This window comes from Podarcis raffonei, chromosome 16 (genome assembly GCF_027172205.1).
Source record: "Podarcis raffonei isolate rPodRaf1 chromosome 16, rPodRaf1.pri, whole genome shotgun sequence".
NCBI classification, from domain to species: Eukaryota; Metazoa; Chordata; class Lepidosauria; order Squamata; family Lacertidae; genus Podarcis; species Podarcis raffonei.
The window spans coordinates 559,274-571,273 of record NC_070617.1 but is presented as its reverse complement, the minus strand read 5'-3'; the positions used below and the strand labels follow the sequence as shown (position 1 = coordinate 571,273).

The 12,000-nt window shown below is 50.3% G+C and overlaps 1 protein-coding gene across 1 annotated transcript; it reads right to left on the bottom strand.

Moving 5' to 3' along the window:
* Nucleotides 1-490: 490 nt before the first annotated feature.
* On the bottom strand, nt 491-9,815 carry LOC128404082 (uncharacterized). Its single transcript, XM_053369378.1, has 4 exons — nt 9,700-9,815; nt 6,620-6,943; nt 3,023-3,280; nt 491-1,516 (listed from the first exon to the last, which is right to left on the bottom strand). Exons 1-4 carry the CDS (start codon nt 9,752-9,754, stop codon nt 1,326-1,328), a joined length of 828 nt encoding a protein of 275 aa, XP_053225353.1. The 5' UTR covers nt 9,755-9,815; the 3' UTR covers nt 491-1,325.
* Nucleotides 9,816-12,000: the final 2,185 nt, after the last annotated feature.

Here is a 12,000-nt window from a genome sequence, read left to right as displayed (position 1 = left end):
AGTCCGTGTGGGCCACCTTGAGCTAGGTAGGCCCAGGGCCTGTCTCTGCATAAGGCATTTCCCTCTGCTCCAAGCGTCAGCTGTGGGACAGACCATCAACTTTGACTGTGATTCTGTTCCTCTTTGCTGGGATAAGAGCGTGCTTTTGGGGGGGTACCCAGAATTGATTTGGGAGGAGGCCTGTGATTGCACACTGCCCAGCAATCTGTTGAGTGTTCGATTTAGCTGGGGTCAGGCTGGATGACCCTCAGGGGTCCCTTTCAACTCTACCATTCTATGATTCTGTGACTGAGGTCTCAAAAAGATTCTCTGTGCTTGGGGCCTTGGCTTCCTGCATTCTAGGGGGTTGGACTTGATGGCATTGGGGTTCCCCACCCCCAAACCTTCAGTTCTACGACCCTTTCCTTCCAGCTGACTTGAAAGGTAGCCTTGAGGGCGAAACTGGCAGAGTGAGGGGTCCTGTTGTTGCAGAACCCCCCCCCCATCATTCAGTTTGTACAAACTTCACACACACTCACACACTACATACGCTACGCTTCTGTTATAAATTCATAGTAAATCAACCATACATCGGATCTGCACTGTTCCACTTTTATTTTACTCCATGAAGGAAGGACTACAAAATGGTGAAGGTTTGATACAGGGCGGCCATAATCCCTTGAGCATACCAGCACATCCACAGAAGCCCTGCCCAGTTGCTATGCCAACCCTGATGGTCCTAGACAGAAGACCATCAAGATCACAAAGAAGTTGCATATGGGAGTGGATTCAGCACCGACTGGAACAAAGGACAATGATCAGATCTTCCCTCTGGGGGCAGGAAACTGCAAACTCCCCTCTGTTACCTGGAAAATGACTCATGGGGAGGGGGAAAGGGGGAACCAGCCAGGTGACAGGACACTCAGGCTACCACCACAACCCCTCCCTCAACCCCTCCTTTTTTGTGATGTAGTTGTGATGTAGTCCTAGGGGTGTCGTTTGGGGGATTAGTAACTAATAAAAGTTGGGGTCTTCTTTTGTTCTGGACTTCCATTTTGCTTCATCTTGTTGTAGGTGGGAGTCCTGTCGCGACAGTCTTCAATAAAGGCCACGCCTACAGGCTGCTGTTTTGCTCCAAGTTATCCTGGTTGGTGTCTTTGTTTTTGTCCAAGGGAGCCCTCGGATTTTTCCATTAACACTGTTTAGCTGGGAGAAAGAAGCCCCCTTAGCTCAAATGCTGCCGACTCCCGGAAGACTGGAAATAATGTCTGGAGACTTTGGGGCGGGTGGGAGGCAGCGGCAAACTTGGCCCTCGCCTTTTCAGAGGAATCGTTTCCGTGTGGACATTAATTTATGTAGTCCATTTCATAATTGGCTTCTTCAAAGTGGACGACTTCGTAGTCCACGTCTGTCTGTTCCTTTGAGACAGTGTATTGTGCGGATTTGGCTTTCTTGAAGTGATGATAATAGAGGAAGAAGAGGGGGACGGGCGTGAGGATGATTTTGGCAACCCAGTAGCAGAGCACCACGAAAAGTCCTGCGGAAGGGAGAGGGAGAGAGATAATTGTTTCATGTTTGTTTATTGGGAAATTGCATAAACTAATTTAGCCCAAAACCACAAACTCTCCCAAGTGCTGTGCAAAGAGAGGAGGCAAAGGATTGGCTTAAAACCACCAACTCGTCTGGAAACAAATATAAAGGCGTGGGAAGAGCCTGCAGGATCAGGCCCATCCAACCCAGCATCCTAATCTCTCAGGGACTGGATACTCCTAAGGACCTAGGAATCTGGATAGACTGCTCCTGCACCTGGAGTTTCTATAAGAACACAAGAAGAGCCTGGCTGCTGCCGGATCAGGCCCAAGGGGGCCCATCCAGTCCAGCCTCCTCACAGTGGCCAACCAGGTGCCCCAAAGGGAAGCTTAGTGGTAGGATCTGAGCAGTGGTAGGATCCAGTTGTGGCCAGGAGCCCTCCATAGCCCTCTCCTCCTCCATGAATTTGCCCAGTCCTCTTTTAAATCCTCTTTTCAATCCATAGGGAGTTCCATAGGTTAACTCTGTGCTGCTGTGAAGAAAGACTTTCTTTTATCCTAAGGAGCTAAGCAGTTGGTCCCTTACCTCTCTCACCCTGACCTAGCCACTGTGATCCATGTGACGGTCACCTCCAGGCTTGACTACTGTAATTCGCTCTACACGGGGCTGCCCTTGAAGCTGTCCCAGAAACTCCAGCGGCTGCAGAATGCCGCAGCGAGGCTCCTTACAGGGTCTTCACTGTGGGATCACATTCACCCGGTGCTATACCAGCTGCACTGTCTCCCGGTGGAGCACAGGATCAGGTTTAAGGTGCTGGTTTTAACCTTTCAAGCCCTATACGGCCTAGGACCCTCGTACCTACGAGACCGCCTCTCCTGGTATGTCCCACGGAGGACCTTACAGTCTTCAAATCTTGGAGGTCCCAGGCCACAGGGATGTTAGGCTGGCCTCAACCAGAGCCAGGGCTTTTTCGGCCGTGGCCCCGATCTGGTGGAACGCTCTGTCACAAGAGACTAGGGCCCTGCGGGACTTGACATCTTTCCGCAGGGCCTGCAAGACGGAGCTGTTCCCCCAGGCCTTTGGCCAAGGCACAGTCTGACCCCCTCCTTTGGCGATCCTCACAGAACTCTGGCCCAATGGTTGCCATTAATTTGATTTGAATTGATTTTAAAATGAAATGATTTTAGAATGCTGTGCTACTTTTATTGTTGTTAGCCGCTCTGAGCCCGGCTTCGGCTGGGGAGGGCGGGATATAAATAAAATTTTATTATTATTATTATTTTATGATTATCCATCCTGAATCTGCCAATGGTCAACTTCCTTGGATGCCCATGAATTCTACTTTTAGGAGGGAAGGAGCAAACCTTTCCTCTCTCTGCTTTCTCCACGCCAGGCATTATTTTAGGAAATTCTGCTGTGTCCCTTGCATCGTAGGGGGTTAGTCTGGATGACCCTCGGGGTCCCCTCCCAACTCTACCGTTCTTTGATTCTGCAATTCCCTGAAGGCATTGACCTGAAGCCTTGACCCCGCAGTCTTCGTAGGGAGAGATGTCCCGTTTCACCTGGACCCCAAGAGCCTTCGCACCGCATGAGTAGGACTGATTAGCATCTGTGGGGCGCATGACGAGGTCGAGTCGGCTGGTTTGGGAAAGTGGGGCCCCCGTCGCCGTGAGAGTCCAGTTGTAGGTCACGTTGGCCATCTTCCCGGCCCCCAACTCGCAGAACAAAGTGCAGGAGCTGATCTCCCACCATGTTTTGGTGATGTTGATGCCTGCAGAGGGGCAGGGAAAGGTGGGGGGAGATGGGCAAGAATTGGGGGGCAGAGAAAGAAGCACGTCATTCTATTCCCTCCCCAACCCTTTATGGGACTGAATCAGGTCATAGTGAGCCCACCATGTCATGCAGCAGCAAAAAAGGCTCAGGCTATTCTAGGCTGCATCAACAGAAGTCTAGTGCCCAGAAGAAGTGATAGCACTACTGTATTCTGCCTTGGTCAGACCCCACCTGGAATATGGCGTCCAGTTCTGGGCTCCTCCGTTTGAGGAGGATATTGAAAAGCTGGAAGCGTGTGCAGAGGAGGGTGACTGAGATGGTCAAGGGTCTGGAAACGAAGCCTTATGAGGAACAGTTGAGAATCATAATAATTTATTATTTAAACCCCACCCATCTGGCTGGGTTTCCCCAGCCACTCTGGGCGGCTTCCACCAGAATATTAAAACACAATAGTCTATTAAACATTAAAAGCTTCCCTGAACAGAGCTGCCTTCAGATGTCTTCTAAAAGTCTGGTAGTTGTTTATTTCATTGACATCTGACGGGAGGGTGTTCCACAGGGCGGGCGCCACCACCAAGAAGGCCCTCTGCCTGGTTCCCTGTAGCCTCACTTCTCGCAGTGAGGGAACCGCCAGAAGGCCCATGGAGCTGGACCTCAGTGTCCGGGCTGGACGACGGGGATGGAGACGCTCCCTCAGGTATACAGGACCGAGGCCATTTAGGGCTTTCAAGGTCAGCACCAACACTTTGAATTGTGCTCGGAAACATACTGGGAGCCAATGTAGGTCTTTCAGGACTGGTGTTATGTGGTCTCTGCGGCCGCTTCCAGTCACCAGTCTGGCTGCCGGATTCTGGATTAGTTGTAGTTTCCGGGTCACCTTCAAAGGTAGCCCCACATAGAGCGCATTGCAGGAGTCCAAGCAAGAGATAACCAGAGCATGCACCACTCTGGCCAGACAGTCTGCGGGCAGGGAGGGTCTCATCCTGCATACCAGATGGAGCTGGTAGACAGCCGCCCTGGACAGAGTGGACCTGCACCTCCATGGACAGCTGTGAGTGCAGAATGACTCCCAGGCTGCGCACCTGGTCCTTCAGGGGCAATGTGACCCCACTCAGGACCAGGGAATCCTCCACACCCACCTTCCCCCTGTCCCCCCAAAACAGTCCTTCTGTCTTGTCAGGATTCAACCTCAATCTGTTAGCCGCCTTCCATCCTCCAACCGCCTCCAGACACTCACACAGGACCTTCACCGCCTTCACTGGTTCTGATTTAAGAGAGAGGTAGAGCTGGGTGACCTTAAAAGAGTAATGGGGGCATTCATGGAGGGGGGGAGGGCTCTGTTCTGCCTCTGCAATTGGAGGCAGCAAGGCTCCCAAATTCCCCTTCTGGAAACTGCTCTTGCGCGCGAATCCTGCACGATGGTTTCCCTTTGAGGCAACTGGCTGGCCACTGTGAAGACAGGAGGCTGCACCAGGTGGGCCACGGCTTTGATGTTCTGGTGAAACGTTGCAATGCGACAGTTGATTGGCTTCCTCTCAAGATCCTGGAAGTTTGACTCAGCTCGTCTTCGTGGAAGCGATCTGAGTCTCTGAGAGGAGCAAGCTGGTTTCTTATCAACAGAGATGCAGTTGAGCCCATCGCAGGAAACCAGTCAGCAGCAGGGAAGGAAAGCCTCTCACCAGAACCTGGACTCTGCGTTCTTGTTCAAAGATGGTTTTGCTCTCACACACCCAGGAATCACACTGCAGGCGGTTCCCCTTTCCTGTTATCTTTCTACACAAATCATGCAACTGTTTCGGCTAATTGCTTCTCTGAATTGGTATTATTTCCTGCAGCGTGCAGGGATGTCGTTTTGAAGCGCGGGGTGAGGGGGTGCTGCTGGCCCTGGATTCATCTGCAGGATTTTTTTTGGGGGGGGGGAAGGAAAAATAGAGCACTGGAAAGATAGAGCACTGGCATGTACAAATAATAGTACATGCACATTTTGCCTCATGAGAAGAGCCTGCTGGATGAGGCCAATGGCCCACCTAGTGCAGCATCCTGCTCTCACAGTGGCCAAATGCCCCACGGAACCTAGGAACCCAGATAGACTGCCTCTGGACCTGGAGGTTCCATAAGAACAGAAGAACCACCTGCTGGGTCAGGCCAAAGGGGGCCCTCAAGTCCAGCCTCCTCTTCTAACAGATGCCTCTTTTAGGAAACCTGCAAGCGGCACCTGGGCACAAGAGCAACTCTCCCTTCCTGCCACCTCCAGCACCTGGTGTTCAGAAGCACTGCTGCCTCCAACTGTGGGGGCAGAGCCTAGCCATTGTGGCTAGTAGCCGTCGATAGCCCTCTCCTCCTCCATGAATCTGTCCAATCCTCTTTTTAAAGCCACCAAGTTTGGTAGCCATCACTGCCTCCTGCGGAAGGGAGTTCCACAGTTTTAACTACCATATTTTTCACTCCATAAGACGCACTTTTTTCCTTCTGAAAAGTAAGGGGAAATGTCTGTGCATCTTAGGGAGCGAATGTGTGGTCCCTGGAACCAAATTGCCCAGGGGAGAAAAGCAGATCATGCTCTTTTTTTTTTTTTTTGAAAGAGGGAAATGGGTGTTGAAACAAAGCCGCTGATCGGCAAGCGATCGGGGAGAGAGATAAGGGACGCTAGAGATAAAGGAGGCTGCCTGGGAGGGGGAGGTAGAAGCCCATGGATCCTCAGGATTTTTGCATTGGGCCACCCCAAATTCACCATCAGATCACATAGATGTCCATGGCTACAGCCTGCACCAAAAAAACCATGCACCCACTGTTGCGTGGGGCCACAATGGTGCAAAAACGTGGTTACAAAGCATGGATCCACATGGATCCTCAGGATTTTTGCATTGGGTCACCCCAAACTCACCGTCAGATCTCATGTCTGTGGCCACAGCATGAACCACAAAAATCATGCATCCACTGTTTCGTTCAGAATATTTTTTTTCTTGTTTTCCTCCTCTAAAAATTAGGTGCGTCTTATGGAGCGAAAAATACGGTATGTGCTGCATGAAGAAGAACTTTATTTTGCCAGTCCCAAATCAAGTGGCTGTCTCTGTAGCCCAATATACAGACCCGACATCCTCAATGATGCCCCTTATTTTTCCAACCCATGAGCTGAATCTCTCTAACACCAACTTTTCTCTAAACTACTCCTCCTGGCAACATTTCCCTGAAGATCTACTGGTGCCACAAATAGCAACTCCCATTCGGAGTGACCCCCCCATTGCAGGGGGTTTGGACCCTTGGGACTCCTACCCAACGCTACATTTCTACGATCCTACGGTTCCCAAGGAAGCCTTGCTGTGCCCTCAGAACTTACGAAATATGAACAGTGTGTAATTTTTTAAGATGGTCTCGCGGGGGACGACTCCTATCACGACTTCATAGGGTCCACCGTCTGCCAGGGTCAAGTTGCGTATTTGCAAGACATTGTTCTCCTTGGAGTAGTTCACTCTCCCAGAATACTCGGCGTCGATGACAAACAAGGGGTGCGGGGGGGCCCACAGAGCCAGTGCCTTCTTCCTCGACAAAGACTTCCAGTTCAAGAAGAGCGTGGAGATGTTCTGGGTAGGAACTTCCAGGGGCAACGTGACGGACTCCCCAAAACCTTCGACAAGGTTCACCCCTCCTGTGTCCTCCAGCCCTGGGGCAACAAACCAAGAAGGGGCAAGATCAGTGCTGGATTTACGTATAAGCTAAACAAGCTGTAGCTTAGGGCCACACTCTCTTGGGGGCCCCCAAAAAATCTAAAGGAAGAAAAACCTGAATGTACATTTCCAAGATACAGTGGTACCTCGGGTTAAGAACTTTATTCATTCCAGAGGTCTGTTCTTAACCTGAAACTGTTCTTAACCTGAAGCACCACTTTAGTTAATGGGGCCTCCTGCTGCCGCCGCACAATTTCTGTTCTCATCCTGAAGCAAAGTTCTTAACCAGAGGTACTATTTCTGGGTTAGTGGAGTCTGTAACCTGAAGCGTATGTAACCTGAAGCATCTGTAACCCGAGGTACCACTGTATAGGATAAAAAACAAATACAGTGGTACCTCGGGTTACATACACTTCAGGTTACAGACTCTGCTAACCCAGAAATATTACCTTGGGTTAAGAACTTTGCTTCAGGATGAGAACAGAAATCATGCGGTGGCGGCAGGAGGCCCCATTAGCTAAAGTGGTGCTTCAGGTTAAGAACAGTTTCAGGTTAAGAACGGACCTCCGGAACGAATTAAGTTCTTAACCCGAGGTACCACTGTAAAACAAAACCTACATACAGCAACAGTGTTTTGTGTTGTGTAGGCTCCAAGGATGTAAGTCCTGGGCCCCGCCTGCTTGCCTGCTCCCTAAAATATCACTGCTTTGCTCCTTTCTGTATATAGGGTGCCTCCATTCTGCATGGACTGCTTGCACGGCAACATGTGAAAATGGCTTGAGATACCTATTAGGTCCATAAATTACCATATAGCATATATTCAACACGAAAAACAGTGAAAATTCATTGTTGACAAAGGACAGCTGGACATATAAAGGGCCCCATTACCTTCAGGAGCTGAGGACCTCAGTCCGGCCCTGGACAAGATGTTATTTCCCCCCAAAATCTCTGAGTGGTAAGAGATTTCAAGTGATTTTTTTGTACAAGAAAGGTCCCTTGCTACCCTGACTTGACAGAGCCAGCTTTAAAAAGAAACAGACTCCCTGCCACATTATGGAAAGGGTGGAATGAACAAATGACTTGGGGGAAGATGGATTTGCATCCCCACAAGCAAATCCTTCTCAATGTTCACTGTCGAACAGCCTCCCAGAAAACAAATGGGGGGGGGACCCTCAATAAAGGCAGGATGCCAACTAACCTCCAGGTGAGCAAGTCAGGATGGATGCAAAATAGGAGCCCCCTTCTCCACGCACCTTGCCTGCTTGCACCTGAACCCCAAAAAGTTCCCCAAGGGAAGAGGCAAGGGCAGCTCATATTTGTGCTGGAAATGTGAAAGGAAAGAGGGTACCTTTTATCATATGTGGTGGTCCTGTGGGGTGGTAAAAGCTTTCTGGGAAATGATATAAGAAAATTTGAAGAAAACTTTTGTTTAAAAGCCAGTGGCTTTCCTAAATGTATTAAAAAATTGTCCAGTAGCACCATAGACACCAACTAAGTTTGTGTTTGGTATAAGCTAAGTTTGTTCTTGGTATTTGCAAACACACGAAAGCTTATACCAAGAACAAACTTAGTTGGGCTCTAAGAGGCTTTTCTGTTAGATATAAGAGGTGTGGTAGTAGTTTAGTCGTTTAGTTGTGTCTGCCTCTTCATGACCCCCTGGACCAGAGCACGCCAGGCCCTCCTGTCTTCCACTGCCTCCCGCAATTTGGTCAAACTCATGCTGGTAGCTTCGAGAACACTGTCCCACCATCTTGTCCTCTGGCGTCCCCTTCTCCTTGTGCCCTCCATCTTTCTCAACATCAGGGTCTTTTCCAGGGAGTCTTCTCTTCTCATGAGGTGGCCCAAGTCTTGGAGCCTCAGCTTCAGGATCTGTCCTTCCAGTGAGCCCTCAGGGCTGATTTCCTTCAGAATGGATGTGTTTGATCTTCTTGCAGTCCATGGGACTCTCAAGAGTCTCCTCCAGCACCATAACTCAAAAGCATCAATTTTTCGGCAATCAGCCTTCTTGATGGTCCAGCTCTCACTTCCATACATCACTACTGGGAAAACCAGAGCTTGAACTATACGGACCTTTGATGGCAAGGTGATGTCTCTGCTTTTTAAGATGCTGTCTAGGTTTGTCATGGATAATAGGTGAGGAACTACTAAAATAAAATAAAAGACTATGTATGCAATGACTGCAGCGAGAATGCTCCAAGCCCAGAGATGGAAAGAAGTACCGACCCGGGGAGCGTGGCTGACCAAACTGATGGAATAGGAAAAGGCAGAAATAGCAAGACTGATGGGAAAGTTCAGAAACCAGGAAGACCCACGTATTCTTAAAAGACTGGAATAACTTCTTAATATACTTAAAAGACCACTGTAGACAGTTGAAATCATTGACAGAGATACACTGATACTTGTAAAGTGAAATGAACTTCAGTTACTATATATAATAGATGGATAACGATAAAAGATGCAGGAAAAAAGAAAAAGAAGGAGGGAAGGAAGTCTGAATGTTCGAGAGAACCTTTTTATTTTTATGTTTGGAATGGTTACAGTTATTGTGTATAACCTTAGGTAAGCTACTGCAATAAAAATATTTTGAGAGAGAGAGAGAGAGAGAGAGAGAGAGAGAGAGAGAGAGAGAGAGAGAGAGAGAAAGAAAGAAAGAAAGAAAGAAAGAAAGAAAGAAAGAAAGAAAGGCAAGGGTGTTGCATGATGGAGCAGAGAGAGAGAGAATTTAACTGAGAGTCTCCCAGATTTTACTCACTTGCAGCTTGGAAGGTGCAGAGGAGGAGGAGGAGGAAGACCACGAGGGGATCCATGCCAGCCTCTCTGGAGAGATTGGGGCAACAATCCGATGTGCGAGGAGCCTGGGAAGCTCAGAGGGGCAGCTGCCTCTCCCTCTGGGGGGGAGTGGCTTCCTCCTGCCTGCCTGCCTTCTTGAAGGTCAGGCCAAGGAAGCCAGGGTGGCCCTTGGGGGCACGTGTCCCGCACGGCAGGGTTGCCAGAGGCCTCCCTTTGGGCTCCGAACACCTTCCAGAAAGTGCAAGAAGACGTCTTTGCTGGTTCTGTGTAACGGAAGAATGAATGATCAGAGGTTGCAGAAGACGAAGGACCAGCAGCCAGCCTCTCCTGATGTCACGTCCTTAGGTGGGGGGCCCAACCCCATGCCTCTGGTGCCCACAGGGCTTGGAGAGAGCCTTGGAGGCAGATCTAAATCCCTGGGCCGTGGGGGCAAGGTGTCCGTCAATGAGCAGCTTGACACCTGGCAGTTGTGAGGTTGTGCGCACACCATACATCTGAAGCACACTGGAAACACATTTCACTCCTCAAAGAATCCCGGGAACTGTAGTTTAAGGGTGCTGGGAATTGTAGCTCTGTGAAGAGTAAGCTGCAGGGCTTGAAAACGAAATGTTTCCATTTGGGGCTTTTCACACAAAGCGGCAGAGAAGTATGAAAAGGCTGATCCCGGCTATAATTGGCCAGAGACGTTTTTGCCGCCTGTGGAGTCCGCACTTGGCTCTGCAGTTCTACCCAGCTGCCCACTCAGATGGGCCACTTTGGGTACAGGTGTTGAGCCGAGATGCCAGGCGAACGGTGAGCCTTGTGACGACAACGCCGGGCAGCTGGATGAAAGGCTTGTCCCCCCCCCCCAGAGTGCTGCCCGCCCCAGAGTGGAGTTTGTGAGTCAACGATGAGGCGACCACAAGCCATCAACTGTCAACCTTTCCTGGCAGAGAGATAAGGAAAGCTCGGGGGTCAAGATAAGAGCAAGAGCCAATCTGCCTTGGCATCTCGCCCAGGTGGCGCATGATTTAAACCCGTCCCTTCGCTTGGGTGATTCTCCAAGAACCCCCCCCCCCAAATCAAGATATGGACCCGCTCTGCAAGCAGGGCGGCAAAGAATGCAAAGCAGCCACTGTCTCAGCTGATCAGGAGAGGATGGTGAGAGGTGGAGGAGGGAGGGAGAGGACCTTAAGGTCCATGAATAACCATAGTTTAGAGGTCCCGGGCCCTAAGGAAGTCAGATTATCCTCCGCCAGGACCAGGGCCTTCTCAGTGATGGCTCCGACCTGGAGGAATGCTCTGTCCCAGGAGACCAGGGCCCTGCAGGATTTAACCTCCTTCTTCAGGGCCTGTAAGACAGAGCTATTCCGCCTGGCCTTTAATTTGAATTCAGCCTGATCTTTTATTCCCCTTCCTTCCCTCCCCCTCCCCTTTTTATGAAGCTTCCCTGCTCTGGGATCCCACAGCTAATTCTCCCCTGGTCTCCTCGCTGGCCCAAGTGGGACTCATTTAGCCAGCTAGCCCTGGGGATCATCTAATGTTTATTGGATGGATTTCCCCCCTAAATTGATTTTTGATTTTATTGTTATTTATGATTACAGTGGTACCTCAGGTTAAGTACTTAATTCGTTCTGGAGGTCCATTCTTAACCTGAAACTGTTCTTAACCTGAAGCACCACTTTAGCGAATGGGGCCTCCTGCTGTTGCCATGCCGCTGGAGCACGATTTCTGTTCTCATCCTGAAGCAAAGTTCTTAACCTGAAGCACTATTTCTGGGTTAGCGGAGTCTGTAACCTGAAGCATATTGTCAGGGAACTGCCATCGGAACGAGAGGAGGAGGAGAGGCTCCACGACGATGCTGGAGAGGGGCCAAGCAGGGAGAGAGGCAGGTCTCCTGTTGGGGAAGAAATTCAGCGCGACACCAGGGATGGATTGGGGCCAATGGGGGAAGCGGAGAGCAGGCTCCGAGACTCTTCACTGGACACCAGCGGAGAGAGCACAGGTCCTCCGCTACCCACGCCCACCCTGCGCAGAAGGCTTCCGCGCAGGGAGGCTAGGAGGAGACTGGGCGTCAAAGAACTTTTATGTTGGAAAAGGTTGAAGAAACGCCCACTGTCGGATTCTGCCAGCGACTGAGCAGCCACGAAGTGAGGGGCTGTCCAGCCAGGAAAGGTTTAACCAGGCCACCTACCCAGGAGTGGCGGCAACTTACACACGAGCAACCCCATAACCATTAGACGTATGTAACCTGAAGCGTATGTAACCCAAGGCACCACTGTAT